Source organism: Ischnura elegans, chromosome 7, assembly GCF_921293095.1.
Source record: "Ischnura elegans chromosome 7, ioIscEleg1.1, whole genome shotgun sequence".
Taxonomy (NCBI): domain Eukaryota; kingdom Metazoa; phylum Arthropoda; class Insecta; order Odonata; family Coenagrionidae; genus Ischnura; species Ischnura elegans.
In genome coordinates, this window is record NC_060252.1 from 74,470,579 (window position 1) to 74,490,442 (window position 19,864).

General features: G+C 37.8%; 1 protein-coding gene across 1 annotated transcript; it reads left to right on the plus strand.

The window, feature by feature from the left end:
* Positions 1-2,029: 2,029 nt before the first annotated feature.
* LOC124162804 lies at positions 2,030-19,199 on the plus strand. The gene is made up of 9 exons (XM_046539461.1): positions 2,030-2,496; positions 4,074-4,736; positions 4,817-4,932; positions 5,016-5,223; positions 5,715-5,935; positions 10,107-10,332; positions 13,064-13,191; positions 15,449-15,636; positions 18,644-19,199. The coding sequence occupies exons 1-9, from the start codon at positions 2,377-2,379 to the stop codon at positions 18,688-18,690; spliced, it is 1,917 nt and encodes a 638-aa protein (XP_046395417.1). The 5' UTR covers positions 2,030-2,376; the 3' UTR covers positions 18,691-19,199.
* Positions 19,200-19,864: the final 665 nt, after the last annotated feature.

Sequence of the window (19,864 nt, forward strand, 5' to 3'; positions counted from 1 at the left end):
GTACGCGGCACTTCTTGACATTCATTGGATGACTCTATTTAAAGTCACGTTTTACGGTTTAAATCATGTTTAATCATTCACCCTATCACGCACGCACCTATTTCTTAAATTATAAATCAGTGGGGAATGTTAACTGATTTTTCCTAATACTGCAGGTCTTATGATAAATTTATCTGAAAAATAGGTACCGCATTTCTAATCATCGGGAAGATATTAATACATTGTTAAGGCCTAAATATTAATTATTAGTTTCCCAACGGTTCTTGAAATTCGTAATCATAACAGAACTGTGGCAAATAATCGAGAATAGTTTTCCTTCGTCAATACGGCCTTTAACTGGTTGGATTTTATGTGTTCCGGAATTCAAACACCAAAAAACGCAAGCATAATGGCTTTACTTTATTTAATGGCTTTAATTTATTTACTGTAGCAATACCTACCAGCAATTAAAAATTAAAATCTTATAACTACACCCAGTACAGTGACCATTCTGATTCCGTAGGTCCCTTTTCTGTGGCAGCACCAAGAAGACGCCAGATTATACGCCCGCCGGCCTGCGCAGCGATGTCAACTCACTCGTCGCTCTGCGCAATCTCGGACGACGTCCCAAGGCTTCCGTAAGGCAGCATGTTAGACGCGTCATAGCACCAGCAGCCCCCACCACTACCACTCTCCATATAACTGCATGGGGATGGATTGGGACGTTCTGGCCAGCGCCCCACGGCTACAAATACGAACTTTTCGCGCTATTTCTTTTCGTTTTTTTCCAACACTTTCGATATATGGGACTGAAAAACACTTTCATTAATCAATGTATAATTACAAATTAATGGATAATTATTTTTTTTACTTTTTCAAATATTTGGGAGGGGCGGCGTCCGAGAGTCCTTATGGGCAAACCGCCACTGGGTAAGACTAAAGCATGGAAAAGGTGAATGAAATCAGCATTTCAAGGAAACAGTAACAGCACTTTATTAGTTTTTAAAATTATTAGGCTTGAAAAAATGTTATTTTCCTTAAAGACATTGCGATTTTTGCTTTCAGGGGGACAGCTGTCCCCTCCTGCCCCTCGCTGGGTACGCCCATGAGTACATATAAATAATGGTTAAGCAAAGTTGGAAGTGGAGATTATGTTGAGAATAGGGTGGTTTCCTATTATTTTTTTATTGCCTAAATCGAAAGATTATTACTCCTGGAGTACGCATTTCACGCTTTTAGATTTTTAAATGACGATATCTATTTTTCGCGATTAAATGAAAAGTGAAAATTTTCAAGCGCGCGAAAACGCGACGCGTAAGTAGGAATGATGGGAAAAAGTCCGTGCGACGCATTTCTGGTTCCCCCTCCCGCCTTGTGAGGTGACCTTGATCGAGGCTCTGAGCGCTGATAGGACGCAGGATGCTAGCGGGTAGCTGAGTACCTTGCTGACTGGTAGCGCTTGGCTTAAAAAAGGTTTATTAATACCTTATCAAACGAAGAAAACTTTCCGACCTAAGCCAATTTTAATAGGTGATTATTAAGACATGTTTCCCTGAGCTCTGTGCCTCATGCATGCATTGGTAACCTCAGACGATGTATAATTCCTATCCTCTCGTGTAGAAACTAGGTCCCTGTGACGTCACGTGGAGTGGAATCGCATGGGCGCCAATCTGGCCTTTTTCAAATGAGGATAAAATTTGACCCTTGCCATTCGTCTAAACCGGTATTTCTAAAACCGAATAATTTGTGTATTATGAATACACTAATGGTGGGTAACGAATCGCAATCAATGCCTTTCGTTTTCTTTGATGAAGGAAACTACCCTATTAGAAAAGAATGTGGTGATTTAAGATATTGAAGGTTTTCTTTTAATCTTAATGAATGAGTCTTTTCGCTTCCCTTCTCGTTCAATTTCCTGTCGTCGAGATCTCAATGCATGAGAAAGGTGATACACCCCGTAGTAGTGGGAGCGAACGTAGCACTACTTTGCGGACTAATTGAGCACTAGCGCGTGGCTGTCCCCGTCGCTAAGCTTCTGCTCATTTGTTTTTTCTTGTGTGGATCGTCCCTTTTGGAGAATCCATGGTACGAATAATACAATTTGATAAAATTCATCAGCTGTTAGTTTGAATTCTTAATTGTTCATAGCACGAGTTGCAAAGGACTAATTGACCTCGCTGATTTGGGCAGTAATATTTAGATTATAGATTTTCCGCCTTCGTTTAATGTCGAAACCGGTGGAACACGTATCCCGTGTGTGTATATATGTTCAGTGCTATATGAAGCCTCCCTGCTTAAGTATATCCAGTAATTGTTTACAAGTGTGTTCTAGACATGTTAAAGAGCGTTCGTAATTGAAGGGTTTTACTTGTTATCAATAAAAACAAGTTATTTAGGATGAGAGAATACAAGAACCGCAGATGTTTTGTACCAGGATGCAGAAGTGGTTTAGCAACAGACCGTGCCGAAAAAAAGAAGAATGGTGTGAAGAATCCTAGCTTGCTAAGTGCTCCAAAGGTAAAGCAATAGTCACGTCAAGCATATGCATGAAAATAAATATTTGGTTTTCCCGTGTATAGTAACGGTCTTCACATGCGAAGAGCCGTCGCGCATCCAAATATTGTGCATGAAGAGTCTGTATGGGGTGTATCTGTTACTATAAAGTAAATGAATGAGAAAGTATCATCTGGTGAAAGTCCTGATGATGACTCTTTCAGTTACTCACGACTGTTTGTTTTTATAAATCTTTAGAAAATTGCTATACGTATTTCATTCATGGATTATGCCTAATTATGTCGATATCAATTTGTACTAATTGAGTTGCCCGACGTATTCCCATGAGGTTTATTGAATGTTTTAGAGCCTGGTGGAGCATTATACAATATTTTGATGTACCTATTTTGATTCGCATGCTATGAGGCAAATATCTGTGTATGCATCGAACACGATATCCCGCGAGCCACCTCGAGGGTGTAAGTTGTAGGGCGGGTGTATCCCACCAATATGCCCATAGCAATGCAACCAAAATGATATGTGCAATTTTAATTCAGGGGTTAGTTGTCTCTTACGCATGCATTGGAGCCCATTTTAAATTTCATCACAAACTTAGGATACACTGAAAAAACTATTAGCATATCAAATTATGTATTTCACCCTGAAACTTAAATGAAATATTCATCAACCTTCGGGTAATGGTGATCATCCTATCTTTTGAGGAGAATTTTAACGCTTATTTAATTATCTTGCCTTATTATGCCTTAGTGAGCTTTGTAGCATGCACTAGCTCATCGTTGGTGAAGTTCAGTGAAGCTTATCTTATGAGGATCCCATATGGGGACCATATATCCCATGTATATGGGGACAGCATACTCCAAATGAGATATTATTATAATAAATTATTCCATTTCTCTGACTTCCCAATAATTTGTTGTAAATACCTTCTTAGCAAAACATTTGACCTATCACTTTAATGTCACCTAAATTTATCACTTTAATGTGCTTGCTCCCAGCAAACCCATCAGTTTTTTTTTTAACTTCAAGGTGTGGGATTAATTCCAAGCCTTTCAACAATTAAATGTATCTGTAATGTATGTAACCATCCTGGTATGCTGTGAAGAGATATAGTGACAGGCAGTGAGCCACCATAATGAGTTATGTACCTTCCTTCACTATAGATTTCCTCATGAATAAATGATCCTTTGCAGATTTTAAGTAAATGCTTTATGGAATACACGGCACACACAACAATTTATGTGTTGAACTTGAAAATGATGTGTGACTGTCAATGATGGCAAGATTCCTCTACATCTTGCTCAAAAAATCTTGTTTTGTTTTGTGGTTTTCCTGTTGCAATGAACATATTATAAGAGGCAATGCACATAATTGCAATGAAAGTCTAATTACCTTTATTTTTCTCGTACCTGCATTCCTCAGTTTGTCCGTAACCATGTCTTTTTCGCACTACCCTTATGTCTAAAGGTTTATCCGAGTAATTTTTACTATCGATAGGTGATATTCAGAGAATAATTGTAATTTTTTGTACATTGAGGCATGCACTATTGAATTTAGTTTCTCATGTAACTTTTCATTAACAGGATCCCAAGCTTCTGGCCATCTGGGAAAAGGTCATAGGTAGAACAGATCGTCCTTTAACCAGCAAGGATGTTGTCTGTGAACTGCATTTTAAGGATGAAGAGATATCGAGATACCGTGAGATTCGTGGTCTTCCTGGTGGTGCAGTTTATAGAATTGAAAGGTACGGCAATGTACTTAAGAAGGATGCTGTTCCATCAATTTTTCCACCACCGGGTTCCTGTAAATCAAGGAAAAAGAGGGGTCGACCACCTAGGAAAACATCAGCGTACCCTGACCGGAGAGAGTGTAGTATCAGTAATGAAGAGGATTCTGTTGAGGAGTGTCTGCCTGAAAAACCATCAACTTCCCCCAACCCTGTTGAATGTGTTAAAAGTGAATCAGAGGATTGCATTGAGGATCGTCTGACTGAAAAACCATCAGAATCCCCTAACCCTGAGGAGTGTGCAATCAGTGATGTAGAGGATTGTGCAGCAAGCATGGTTATGGCTGAAGTATTTGATTTTCAAGTGCTCAGGAAAGCAGCCCATAATATTGTACTTCCTTCTGTCATGTGGACTGCTGGTGTAGTGAATGGGAATCAAGTGGTATTTGCCAATTGGAGTGATGGTGAAACCTTTGAAGCACAGAAAAGGGTTTTGATAGATGATGAATTGCAAGTCAAGGTCAGTTGTTGATCATAGAACTACAATTTTTTTTATTTTTCTATAAATGATGGGCACTAATGCAATATTTTTTCCTGCAGATATTTTTTGGGAACATTAATGCTTCATTAAACAACATGAAAGAAGTTCACAGTCTTTCAGAAGTTGGAGCTTATCTGATTGTGATTGACAAGTTAAATATTTGTCCAAGTTCCAGGTGAGTTTTACTCTCTTGAACCTGTGTTGTTTTCCATGTGCATTGTTTTTAGGTAGTTTTTGTCAATTGTACTTTCTTTTTAGATCCCCCAAGTGCATGGGATATACCATTCCTAAAGACATCGCTAAGAAAGAAACTTCAGCTGATCAATGTCGCAATTGCCAAAAAGTAGAGAAAGATTTACTTTCGCTGAATAATGGAGAGGAAGAAGTTGGCAGAGTTGAATTACAGAACACGATATTAGGAAAACAGCATGAGACACATCAACTTGCTGACCATTTGCACATGAAGGTAAAAGGGCAAGTTGTTTGTTGAATGCTTTAATGCAAGACAGTATATATTCTTTGTGAACGTAAGGTTAAACAGATTTACTAATCTTTACTTGATACGTACAACATGATTACTTGGAGGCTACTCCATACTGTATTAGTGGAGTTCTTGGTTGGTTGGAGTGCCTACTTCTGGTGTGCTAATTGATGAAGTAAAATATTTGTGATTGTGTCATATAAGCATAAAAGTGTCAACATAGTACATTCAGTAACAGATTAAGTCAATCACTTTATGAGTTTTAGCTTTTTGAATTGTAGGCATGTGAGGAAATTCAGCTTATCTTCATTGCACCTCCTCATTTTTATAATTTTTTGAGGTATAGTCTATGTCTTGTGAAAATTGTCTATGTGTAGAGGTGGTGTTGAAGGCCTGTTGTAGTGTTGCTTGTTCAACTGCCAACTAATGGGCCAATGATGGTTAGTAATGGTTGGTTTCTAATTAATTTTATGAAGAAGAGAAATGTATCCGTGGATAAAGTTGTTTCTCCGGAAGGGAAGCCTTCTCCAGAGGCCACACCCAAGAGGAGCGTACATGATGAGTCATGTGCTGTGGACAATTGTGATATGGAATTGGTGAAGGAGGTTGGCGTCGAAGAGTTGACTCCACATCCCAAATGTTGCTCGCTGACCACACCCCTGCGCCTCCTCAGTCCCACTCTTGAGGACTTATTAAGGTGTGAATAAACATTTAGTTGATGTTAACTTGAAGGTGAATTCTATTTTGGTTTTTTTACTATACCTTAAATAATTATCCAGATTTGAATAACAATATCTCAAAGACGTCTCAGTCACTATGAAAGCAAAGTGCATCAAATACTGCTCATTCTTTTGTATTCAACTACAGCTAACTAACTACCGTATTTCTCCGAATATAGTCCCCCTCTGAATATAGTCCCCCCCTCCCTAATTTTGAGGCTTCATTTTCTGGAAAAGTTAAAAAAATGCGTTCGAATATAGTCCCCCCCTTTACTTTTACCACAGGCATTTTTGGAAAAAAAGGGGGGGGACTATATTTAGACATATACGGTATTTTGTTTTTAGCTGCAATTTCATTGCGTTATCAGAAACAGAATTTAATCTGAATTTTCTGATTGCCATGTTGATTCTTGGTACATATTTGGTATGGCCTAGTAGCAACAAAATTGATATTACAGTTTCCTCTCCCCATGCTACGGCTTAAGGCTTTAGTAAAAGTGTTTCATGTTGTTACACTAATCAGTATTTTAGTTATTGTTGGAAATGGAGGCATCATTTAATATTTATTTTGGATTTTAAGCATGCTGAGCTGCTAGGAGCTATCAAAAGAATAGAGGGAAGAGGGCTTAGTCTTGCCTAGTCTGAGGCTTGTCGTCCACTGCAAGCATTTGAAAACCACTTAAAACTCTGTGCTTGAGTTAGAAGGGCTTGGAAGTAGTGGCTTGAGAGGTCGTTTTTAAGTGTGTTCATTCTTAAATTTTTGTATCTGCCTTGGGGAAAAATTGATAAAATCTGGTACATATGCACCCCTGCGGATGGTAAGGGAAAGACACAACCATCGAAGAGTGTCAACTTCATTGGAGAGGCCACCAAATGCTTGAGGTTATTCATTTTCACCCCCAGGAGGAATTTGATGTTTTCCCGATGATAGGTATTTTCCGAGTTAAAGACCATTGTGAAGTCACTAGATTCCTTGAACATGTATTAGATATTATTTCTGCTCAGAACAATGAATAATTTCTAAGGTTTCCATAGAGAATTTGAGGTGAAATGGTGATACCTCTGCATTTACCTGCTTTTTAAGCGTAAGCACACTTTTTATCTTTTACCTCTGTAAGTTGCCATGAGCAAGTGGTTATTCTGCTTTACATCAATGCTTGCAGTGGGAGACTCCTCGAGAGCCATTGGATGAACCCTTGACTGGGCACCCCCTCTCCTCCTCTTTTTTTTACCTGGCTCCTAGCTTTTCAGGGAATTCTAAACACAAAATAAATGGTAAATGATGTCCAATTATTAACAAATTTTGTGAAGAAATCATTGTTGAAAGGATAGTGAAGAATTCTAGAGCAAGAAGATGGTCTACGTACATGTTGGTTTTGTTGGGTACACATTGGAAAAAAATGAGTTTTTACTTTTGCATTAATTGCTGAATTATTTATAAGTTAAGATATAAGAATTCATTTTCAATTAAATTCTCAATTCAATCTTCAATTCATTTTGACTTACAGTATTTTATGATAGAAATTTTGAAAAAAATGTTTCCAAAAGTTCTTTTCATGATGAACACACTGGTTTTTTCAATTATTCTGATATCTTTTGAAATAGCTTGGAAATTAATCTTTATGCACACTGCGTTTTTCATCAAAATTTGCCCTGCCACCTTTTTATAAATGGCTGCCAAAAAAAACGTATGGCTTCTAAATTTTTTTTCAAATGGTGTTTCGCGATTGTCTACTTGTAGGTAACCAATCATAAAAAAATCAGGATAATTAAAAATGTAGAGCAACAAATTTTATTTATATTGGGTAATTTGAAATGGAATGACACTAATTCCTCTTAAAACACAGCTTTTATTTATTTTGGTCATTATTCTCTGTCAACAAGTACGTATATCCTTATGAATTTTTAGGTTTTATGTTTGTAGTCATTTTTCTTTCACCAAGTGGTTATTTCCTTATATATAGATGCCATATTGGTGTATTTAGTTACTTTTCGTCATTCAATAAACAGTTATTCTTCAATATCATTGTTGATTTTGTTCAGTATCGTGTAATAATTCATTTATCGCATTAAGTCAATGTATTGTTAGTTCACATTAATACCGACAGAGGTAGTGGCTTCATGTTTCTTTTAAAGCTCCACAGATAGCTCTTATGTTGTAGCGGGAGGTTTTACCCAGAAAAATGGCAAATTTTTCCACCAAATTACCCAAATTTTACCACTTAAATTTTTAGATAGTTATCCTGTTTACACACACGTTTGCCATCTTTTACCATAATTTTGTGTGTGTAAAATAATGGTAAAAATGGGGTAATCTATCTTTCGTGCTGACTGGGAAGACAGCAATGAATTCACACATTATACAATATGTTGTACGAATTCAACTGTTGAGGCCTTCACTTTGTAGAATTCCATATTTAATGTTTGGAAAGGAAATTGCTTAGCTTTTCTACAAAACACACACTTTATTGCCGACTAGTTTCGGTTACACTGTACCATTATCAAGACTAGTGATACACATCAGAATTTGCCGGTATATATACTCTGTGGTCGGGTGATTGGAGGGGAAGGGGAGGGGGGAGAGGTAAGTGACGGGGAAGGTGAAGGAGGGAAGAGATAGGGAGAAAAACCAGAGGTAGTTACAAAGTAGAGCGTGGGTTGGCGTCACAAGGATTTTTTGGGGTGTAATAGTGGAATGTCTAGAAGGGGGGAGTGGAAAGGGAAAAGGTGGTCATTAGCAATGGGTTCTTTCCTCTTTACAATTTTTAAAATTTCCAACTGTTCTCTGATGTCCAGCTGTGTTCCTTTTTTGACTCGGTGAAGCAATTCCGGGGTAAAATCCGCTTGGTGGCCTTCCTCCCGAAGATGGGTAGCGAATTGGGACATCCCAGTGTTGTTGTAGTAATCGCGCCGGTGTTCCTCCGCTCGTACGGTCAGACTTCTTCCTGTTTGTCCTATGTATTTGGAGTCACAATCACCACACCTTAATTGGTAGACCCCGCTCTTGAGGGCTGAATCAGTGGGGTCCTTGACTGAAGGTAGCATGCTCTTCAGGTTAGAATTATTGTAAAAGGCCGGTTTTATGTTGATTACTTTGAGTAATTTTTCCAATTTAATAGAAGGTTGGCCTAAATATTTTATGCGTCGCCATGACAGTCATGGCGACGCATAAAATATTTAGGCCAACCTTCTATTAAATTGGAAAAATTACTCAAAGTAATCAACATAAAACCGGCCTTTTACAATAATTCTAACCTGAAGAGCATGCTACCTTCAGTCAAGGACCCCACTGATTCAGCCCTCAAGAGCGGGGTCTACCAATTAAGGTGTGGTGATTGTGACTCCAAATACATAGGACAAACAGGAAGAAGTCTGACCGTACGAGCGGAGGAACACCGGCGCGATTACTACAACAACACTGGGATGTCCCAATTCGCTACCCATCTTCGGGAGGAAGGCCACCAAGCGGATTTTACCCCGGAATTGCTTCACCGAGTCAAAAAAGGAACACAGCTGGACATCAGAGAACAGTTGGAAATTTTAAAAATTGTAAAGAGGAAAGAACCCATTGCTAATGACCACCTTTTCCCTTTCCACTCCCCCCTTCTAGACATTCCACTATTACACCCCCAAAAATCCTTGTGACGCCAACCCACGCTCTACTTTGTAACTACCTCTGGTTTTTCTCCCTATCTCTTCCCTCCTTCACCTTCCCCGTCACTTACCTCTCCCCCCTCCCCTTCCCCTCCAATCACCCGACCACAGAGTATATATACCGGCAAATTCTGATGTGTATCACTAGTCTTGATAATGGTACAGTGTAACCGAAACTAGTCGGCAATAAAGTGTGTGTTTTGTAGAAAAGCTAAGCAATTTCCTTTCCAAACATTTAATATGTTGTACGTAATATATCATATTTGACTCTTTACTCTGCGGGGTCAAAAATTGGGCATTATTTCATTCTTAACACATAAGCATTACATTTTTTTTTCAAGTACAGAATTTATGGTTCTTTTTATTTTTTCCTAGGAGCGACTATTTTTTTCTTAGATGTGGGCTCTAAACTTGAGTCACATCAATTTTTAAACGTATAGTCAATCTTCTTTTTGAATTGTTAAGATTCAATGAATGACTCCTTGTTTTCAACAGGGTCACTTTGTCTCCATCTGAGACAATTGAGAAGAAAATGGGGGAAGGTACCTCATCATTGAACATTGAGACACTTGTGAAAGATGTTCGTCGCATATCACTACCAAGTGATTCATGGACGCTGGGTGTTTTGAAAGGCAAGCGTTTAATATTTGTCAAGTGGAAAGCAGACGATGTGTTGGTTGCTGATAAGAGATTAGTTGTGGATGAGGAGTTGAGTATCAAGGTGGGTTTAACTCAAAATTTGTTTTCATTCAAGTTGCCTTGGTATTAATTTTTGATAATTTGTAAAATGGTGTAGCTCTGAGGTCTGACTATTATCTTGATTTTGTGTTTTCTTCTTTCTTTTTTATTTACATAGAGGTTTGAATTGGTTGGTTTCTCTAGCCATTGTAAGTTTCTCTTGAGGCTATGCCTACTCTAGTGCATTATCGTTTGATTATGTAGTAACTAAGGATGAGTCAGTTCTTACATTTTTTTGGTTCTCGGTACCAGTCTGGTTATCCCCCATCGGTTCATGCTTCTCGATACATGGTCCCAAGGATGAACTCTTATTATCTGAATTAATGGCTAATTTAAATGAACAACCACAAGAAGTGAATGAAAATGATTTCACTAAACATGTAAACAAGCAAGAAACTCCTGAGAAAAAAAACTGAAGCTCGTCTCCATAATTTCATTTGCCTAGTAAAAAAGTTCAAACAACACTTTGTTGAAGAATGCATGATCAACCAATATGTTACATTACATCAGGTTTTGTTTTGAAAAATTCAATATTTTTACCATATCTGGGCCTAATCTGTTCTTTTTTTGATAGAAATATGCCCTGCAGTGCTGAACAGACATTCCCTGAGACGAAGTTTTTTTTGAAGGGCCACGGGAAATATGCTTAGTTTCCATGCTCCATAATAGGTAGCATAGCATCAGGATCAATGGTGAAACTCCTTCAACTTCTGACGACATCATCCGTTAATTTGTTGTAACTTGAGAGTTGGTTCAAAATATATTCTATATTCTGCAATGTAGCTTAAATTCTCAATTTAATTGTCAATGTATTCGTATGCCTGTCACAGTTCTTATGGCATCAACACTAAACTGCTCAATACCCTGGTACAGCGGCACCCCTGCTAAACTGAGAGGCCATCTTAGCTGTGTTTCGGGAAGTCCGAAAAACCGACGAACCGTTTAATGCGCATGTTATTGAGCAACTCTTAAAAAAATTGGATGCCATTAGTTTCAATCGAAGTAACTATAAGGACCACCAATTTTTAGAGCTTTCATGCGTTGAAATATCTATTCAAAATTTTCATGAGGTAATTGTCATCTGATGATCTTGATGACCGAAAAAAAACATGCAGCGATTGCTGAAGCGAAGAGGAACACTTTCCAATGTTAATGAAAAAATATTTTGACCCTTTCGTGTTTGCATAGCTCAGAGTTGTCAAAGCGACTCATTAGGCAGTTGAAATTTAGTATGGGTCAACCGCCGCGGCCTGTGGTGAAACTCAGTCACCACCATGGCGGCCAACCACTGCAAAGTAGGGTGGTCCTTATTTTTGAAGTTTTTGAATTTCTTTTGGGACGCCCCCCAGTTTTGTTCCATTGGCGATAAACAGTGATTAATATAGTATTCAAGATTATATTGACGAAGTTTAAAGTTCATCTACAGAATTTTATGGTTTTAAGATGGGTGAGAACGATCAACACATTTTGAGAGTATGCAACCCGCGTGGCACCCAAAGTGTTGGCTGGGGTGGTGCGCCCTTACTCTCAGTGCAATATCCTGGGAACCAATGGGCAGAAATGAAAGATATTTGAGGTGATACAATATAAATGTCTAACTAGTCGTTTTAGAAGACAGAAAAGTGATAGAATAATCCAAGAGTGACATTATCTTAAGTTATGCCCGAAAAACACCCAAAAAACACAAAATTTCTAAACTTTGAGTGCGATGCGGCACGTTTTCGCGGCATACGATTGCAAAAATAATTTACACGATATATTTTCTCACCAAACGGAACAAAACTGGGTGGTGTCCCAAAAGCAAATCGAAAACTTCAAAAATAAAGACCACCCTACTGCACAGGTTTCGGCTCCACCAGTTAGGTCACTCTGGTGCACGCGGATGCACTGAATACTAGTTTTATTTAGCCACGCACCACAGTTGCTCAGGTGCGTGGCGGCCTTTATTGCCATCTGATGACATCGTTACATTGCAACGATTGCAACAACAAAAAGTAGATTGAATATTTAAAAGAGTTGTGAAGAATTGCCTATAATACTCTCTTAAGGCCGTTTTACACGGGGCACGCAATTGCGCAGTTGGAGCTGTATTAATTTCTTAAATGGCACGGAATTGCGAATGCATGAACGAAATTAGAACAGGGGCTATTTTGCCATCTCGCATCCACGCATTCTTGCATGTGTTCTAGCAATTCACTGCTTTACACGACGCAATTTTGACTGCGCCTTCGCTCGTACGTCAGATTGCACAATTCCGTGTACCATGTAAAACAGCCTTTACAATTCGGTATTTTAAGCTATGAATGAAAACTAAAAGAATCTGGCACAAGACACTATCCGTGGCCTTGAATCTGCTGCAGGCCATTTCGGCTTTAGGCACCAAATTCAAATCCTTGCAACTGTCAGGAGCTAGTTCCATAGTGCGGCCTTTATGTGATCGGTTCTTGCTACCGGTTCCATGGGCTTAGAACGGATAATACCAAAAACCAGGTACAGGAACTGTCCCATCTCTGGTAGTAACTCACTTGAAGCATTTTTATCGTATTTATCTGAATATATTTACCTGAGTATAATGAATTTTATGACATAAATATGAAATATGTAAATAGCATGAGCTTATATCCAAATGTTATTTGAAAAAAAAATTTGAAGCAGTTATCATTTATTTTTAAAATCTTGCTGCTTTCATTTTACATTGGGTCTTCTTTTTATAGGTTATTTTTGGCAACATGATACTGGACCTAGGTGAGAGCAGATATGTCACCAAATTTGAAGATATTCGTCGTTTTCTCTATATTATTGATAAGATGAGCAAATGTAATGGAATTGAAACTGGTAGGAGGTAAGATTAAATTAGAAATTGAGCTTCTCATAAAGTTTTTTTCTGGATGATGATAAAGTTTTTTTCTAAATGAGATTTGTCTTGGTGTCAAATGCTGTTAGAGAATTCCTTAAGCGTTTGTTACTTTTAGAGGTTAAATAAGTGCTGGACCTGGTAGGTGAAGAGTCACTTGCCTATGATGGACTTTGAATATGAAGAGACATATGATGTATATGTGGGTATCAAGGATAAGACTGGTTTGTGGAGTAGAAAATCTTATTACCATAAGAGATTTGAGTCATAGGTACTCACCTTCAATTTGAAGAAGGAAGCTGGATGGCTGTCGAAACTCTAGTCCCACTAAACTTGTATTTGTAGCTGGAGAGCCCAAAATCTTGCACACATCACGAGAATTTCAAGGTTTTAAATTGATTACATCTTGGTAAAACTGAGATTTAGGAACCAGGACAAAAACTGAAAGCTGCTCTGGGGCAGATATCCACAATGACCATAATTCATTGATCATCATCAGTTATCATTTCAAGAAGCAGTAGAGAATGAAATAAGCGAGAATGAGAAATCGGTTAAAGATTGGGAAACCATTTAAAAAGGATACAGGAGGCTGCGAAAGAAGTTATTGGAAGAAGATAAGCTGTCAAGAATAAAAGAATGAAATAAGCGAGAATGAGAAATCGGTTAAAGATTGGGAAACCATTTAAAAAGGATACAGGAGGATGCGAAAGAAGTTATTGGAAGAAGAAAAGCTGTCAAGAATAATCCATGTATCATAGATTCTTAGAATTCTCAGTACTAGCCTTAGAACTAATTGATAAAGAAGAAAGTACTAACTGCAAGGAAGTAAGAAACAAAATAAGTCGCAAAGTGAGGTAAGCTAGAGAATTGTGAATGATTATCAAAGAATTACATTATGAATAAAAACTTTTGGGCTTTGTCGCCGCGTCAATTCTTGGGTGGCCCCAACGTTTCCTGACCGATGCTGGTTGCTTTTTCAAGGGATTCTGAAGAGTTGGATATTCTGAGCTGAAGAATTCTTTTACATAGGTATCTGCGTCAGGTGGTGGGGGGAAGGGAGCGGGAGGTTGGAGGAGGCGGTTACTGATTGTTTTTTCTCACTACGGGTTGCCAAGTACGGCTAATTTTACTGCCAGTGTCCCTGTTAAAATTGTTCTTTTCTTCTTTGGATATTTCAATGGCTTCTCTGAAGAGTCTCTGTTTAAAACAAAATTTTTTGATGAAGAAAGAAAGAAATTTATTAGGACTTACTTTTTGAGCATGATTCTTCATGGTAGTGAGGTATGGATGATGACAGTAGCACAAAAATCAAGGTTAGAACCTTTCGAAATTTAGAAAAATTATGGAGATCAAATGGATGGATCTTGTGAGTAATGAGGAAGTGCTAAAAATAGTTGGAGAGAAATCTTATGAAAATCTTGAGTAAAAGACAGGAAAACTAAAATGGCCTCATCAAGAGACAACATGGAATAATGAACTGTTTGAAAATTTCACAGAGAAAAAAATCATTCGCCTTGACCGGGATTCAAACCCGGATCCCCCGATTTCCGGGTGAGTGCTATAGCCAGTTAAGCTACTGAGGCATCACTCCTTATCTGTTATTAAAATTATCGTCGAAGTCAAGAACAGCCTAGGTAGGCAATGATACATAGAGGAAGTGATGAAGTGCATGAAGCGGAAGAATTATTTAGTTATTAAAGTATTAGCAGAGTTGAGTGGAGAGCTGCATTAAACCTATCTGTGTATTGATGACATGATGATGACGATGATTTCAGTTAATGAACTAGTAATTTAGTTCAGCATAATATTTCTGGCTATGTACAATTCAGTCCTTCTTCTCTATTATAAAAGCCAATTTATGGATACAAAATATTTGCACCAAACTCTTTTAAGGTGATGCTATTGTCTCAACCAGTGGCACAACTATGGAGGATGAGGATAGATCCCCCCCTAAGCCTCAGAGAAATAATGAAATTATTTAAATTTTAAGTGCAAATTTTATAGTTTACTGTTTTCCCTGTTGTGGTGATTTACCACATAATTACAAGTTAAATTCAAATTTTAAGTGCCAAAATGATATAAAACGTACTTCCAGGCGTGTTATTTTTCGAAAATTTTCCCGGACCCCCATTGACTGGGGGAGGGGGATCATCCCACCCCAAGCAATGTTCCAAGTTATGCCACTGGCCAAACATGTGCTTTTCCTGCGCTGATATCGCATTTCGTTCTTTTTCTCCTCACACAGAGCTTCTTCTTGCCCTGTTTATTTCATACCTGGTCTAGTGAGTGGGATACAATTTTGCTATATACGCTGTCCATATTGCCAAGGAGCATCGGAGGAAGCAGTGAGGATCAGGAGGTTGAAACGAGGGCACGAAAACGTGAAAGCAGAAGCCCAGGGAAAAGTCTGGAAAAACCTCAAGATGCTATCAGGTATCGGGGCATTGTAATTGTTTTGCATTTAAGGCCATTCCATGCCAACTCGAGAGAAGTTGTTGGCCTTTGGCCTCTCAGAGAAAAGAGTAAAAATACAATTAACTACTGTAATGATAATTTGTTAAATTTTCTGTTCTCTCTAAGCATGTAGAATAAAAATAGGTCATCGAACATCTATTTGCCTCGACTCCTGTGCAAAAAATGTGAAGGTGAAAATTTTATGTTCACAAAAAACACAATTCAGAAAATACTCACCTTTTTTACATTTATTTATAGGAAAAGCCTCCACAGATGCCTTCTTATATCTATTTGAGAAGGCAAACATGTATGCCAATTTTCATGAAAATCAGAGAATTTCAGTCTTAAGTTGTTATTGAATGACCCTGTAGTATTTAAATTTTTAATTATAATCATGGGGTAGACATTGTTAGAGCATTCATATAAATATTCTTGCTATGTCCCTGGGTTATACTGTAGCAATTTTTATCAAATTTTAAGACTGGTGCTGTTAGCAAGCCTCGAGGGAAAAGAATAGTAATTCAAATTATTCAAATATTTGGAAAATATAAATTCCTTCTGAGAACTTAATGAAATTTGGAAACTGAATAAATTCTAATACAATTTCTTTGCAGAATACAAATCTCTTATTTTATCATTGGTGCTCTTTGATTCATTTGCGCAGATGGTGTGCTCACCCTCAGAAAAAATTATGTACGAAGAAACTATAGATATACAGTAAGTTCTTGATTATACGAAGCAGGATATTACGAAATTTTTGATAATACATTGTGAAATTGTGGTCCCAGTTATAAGCATATGATAAATACATGGCACTATTCAATAATACAAAGTTTTGAAATGCGGAATGTTAAAAAAATTACAAGCATCAGGCTCAGTCCCCTGGGGCTAATGGAATTTGATCATATGAATGACGGCAAAAAATTTGTCAAAAAAACTAGTTATTCTGGGATAAGTAGCTAAAAAAATCAGCGCTTCAAAATGGTAAATGATAGTCTAACTTTGGAGGGACAGGGTTTGCCTTATAACTTACTGTGAGAATCGAGGGAAAGTAGGAGTTCACAATTCAAAGGAATATGTAGGGAGTCAATGGAAAATGAAACTGTGGGAACTTTCGGAACATGTGGCAACGAGAATTCTTACGACGTTTTTGTTGAGCGAGGAATGGATCCTGCAGGAACCTTGGGCGTTGGACGGCGGGTCAATGAGACAGCGATTTCCGCACTCAAAATTTTGCCTGGCACACTGCTGTTGTGCAGGTTCAACTCGCTGCTTCCTTGGGTCGCGTTCTCGTGCCTTTTCCTCTCTCGGCTCCTCACCGACGACGGAATCCCTGCTGCGACTGCTTCGACCTCGACTCAGGTCGCTCTCTCCTTCTCAAAACCTTCACTTTCTTATCCTCAATCCTCTATCTATCCCTTTTCTATCCTCTGGAAAAGCCTTATATAGGTCGCCTTGCCTCCCATAATGCACTACACACACTGTCGTCTGCACTTTCGATACTCATATTTCTTTTTTTCAGTGGGTATTTCGAATGCAGACGACCAACATCACTGCACTGATTTTGCACTTCATAACACAAAACAAAAATAAACCCAGTGACTTTTAGGTGCAAAAAATAATGTACAATTTTTGACAAAGATCAGAAAAAAAATAAACCCCTCTTGCCAAAATTGCGAACATCTCCCATGATCGGCTCTCAAGAGTACATATCAAAAATTAAAAAGACTGTGATGGCGTTGGACCATCACAATATATACTTACCTATATATAGAGTCACTGTGGTGATTATTTATGGTTCTTTATAGTGATAATAGAACTACATGTAGTCATTGAAATGTACACCAAGTTTACAAAATTGCATCCTCCCCTGAATAAACTTCTTCTTCAGCCCCTGCCAACTATCCCAAAGGCTAGATCCATAACTTGGAGCTTGCCCTCCCTTCTTAGAGGAGAACCCAACCAGGGGAGGTCGACTCTCTCCCTAAGTTGTATACACCATTGATCCAATCCCCATGAAAAAATCATTTGATTTAGCCGATTGCCAGTCAGGTATACTACCTGATACACCACCAAGTCATCTTCTTCTAAAGGAAATCACAGACTGGGTTTACTGAACAAGGTATCTCCCCTCAAGTCACAGGAGATGGAGCTCATGCTTACGAAGCCACTGTCGGAGAATAAACCACTCTTAGTCGCTATCCCGCGACAGACATTTTCTAGTGTACTGCATAGAACAAGTGACTTTGTATGCAGTCACGCACACAGGTACTCCCCCTAAGGTTTCCTTTCCTTGAGCTGTCATCATCATGTTCATAGTGCTCCAAGTGTCTCCATCTTCCAGTTTGTCTTCTAAACTTTCACCCTGTGCCTTTCCCTGTCTAGAGAGTTTGCGCCTGGCCCCAAAGAAAATTGTAGATCTCCACCAGACTCTGTATGCAATGTATATATCCTGCCCTCACTGGAGTATTTGCATATACATATGAAGGCCATATTTTTCTTAAGTTGTAATCATTATTGGACAGCAGAGTATTTAATGTATTTTGAAGCCTCAATGCAAAAATTCCTTGGTCTTTTAAAATGAGCTCATCTCAAGATACCATTTTGTAGTTACTGTACATTAATTGTATAAAACTATACATGGTACATATATGTATATTTTATATTCCCAGTGTTCTTTGTGAACAATTTGTATGTAATATTCATACATTTTGTACAATTTATTCATTAGTTTTACTAGAGATACATATATGTATGCCCTTCTAGTGACTATGAGATATTTTTATAGTGAAAATGATAAATTTTTATAGTGGTTGTATAAAATCCCACATTGCTTCTATGTACATATTGTAAATATATACATATGTAGTTCTTTAGTTTTTTAGGGCAGATCATTGCATATAACTTTTTTTATTTATTGTAAATTAGCCACAATGCTGGGAATTTGCACTGTTGAGACTTATGCTGCTTTTACTTACGTTTCTAGATCTCTACCCAGAAATGAAGAAGGGTGTGAAGACTCCTGCACCATGAAGCTGTCCACTATGAAGGTGAAAATTGCTTGACTTGTACATCATGTAAATTCTGTCAGTGTTCAAGTGTTGTGAATGATTGGTTTTGTATATGGATTGAACATGGCACGCTCTTGTTATAGTGCTCAAAACTTAAAGCCTAACTTCGGAGACGTGCTTAATTTTCCATGGAAGAACTGTGTGATGCAGTGCACTTTATTTATTTACTTCAAAGTATTTTTTATGCAAGTATGATATCATGCAGAGCTCTTCAACCACCTCCTTGGGTTCTAAAGTATACCATCCTTAGGAAAGTATGGTTGATGGCAATAACAAATTTGTGATTGTAATGATTGAATTTTCAAAGTTATGCTTAATTTTATGTATATAGATGTTTCCAGAACAAGCAGCTCATGTAAATATTTTTGAATGATAACGTGAAAAATTGTCTTTCAGTATGTACAAAATACAGCTCATTTACCTTATCTGTATACAAAAATGTTTTATTACATTTTAGGTTTGTTGTATGTTTATGTGAAGTTTCATTTATCTCAGCTTATTTATTCTTTATTCACTAGAACGGTCATTCTGGGAATATAAATGAGGATCTCAACCAGGATTGAAAGACTAATTGTCTCGATATTTTTACTGACAAAAGGTGCAAATATCAGTAAATCCTCTAATAGAGTGAATGTATGCTTCTTAAAACCATCATATTTTGTTAAATTATGTTTTGTGAAGGAAGTAATTTGGTGGAGCTACAAATCAGATATTTAATTTTTATACCCGAAACACTTGGGAGATATTGTGGAGTGGGATCTTCTTAGCTGGAGGCTGTATATCAAAATCTCATGTGGGTTGATAAACCTTTCCAAGACTGGTTCAAGTAAAACATCATGCTTTGGCAAGGAATGGGTCTGCATTATGCTGTTTATTATGGATTATTGTTGCTCGGTGTTAATTAATTTTAACAGAATTGATCTTGTAATACTTCACATAATGTAGGATGAGAGGAAGGTAATTTTAATTAAATAGCCGACAACATATTATCTGCTTATGAAATACAGTCATGTGGTGAAGGTAACCTATATAACCTATAGTATACTCAGCAGGGTGTGTGTTGCTGATGACCAGGTGTGCATCAACTGTGGTGTGTCAAAATGACACAATATTTTTAGTCATTTCTACACTGAATA

Excerpts from the sequence above, each read along its gene's own strand:
- LOC124162804 (XM_046539461.1), top strand. The coding sequence starts at position 2,377 with ATGAGAGAATACAAGAACCGCAGATGTTTTGTACCAGGATGCAGAAGT. Across the intron at positions 4,737-4,816 it reads ATGATGAATTGCAAGTCAAG|ATATTTTTTGGGAACATTAA; the intron begins GTCAGTTGTTGA and ends TTTTTCCTGCAG. Across the intron at positions 15,637-18,643 it reads AAACCTCAAGATGCTATCAG|ATCTCTACCCAGAAATGAAG; the intron begins GTATCGGGGCAT and ends TTACGTTTCTAG.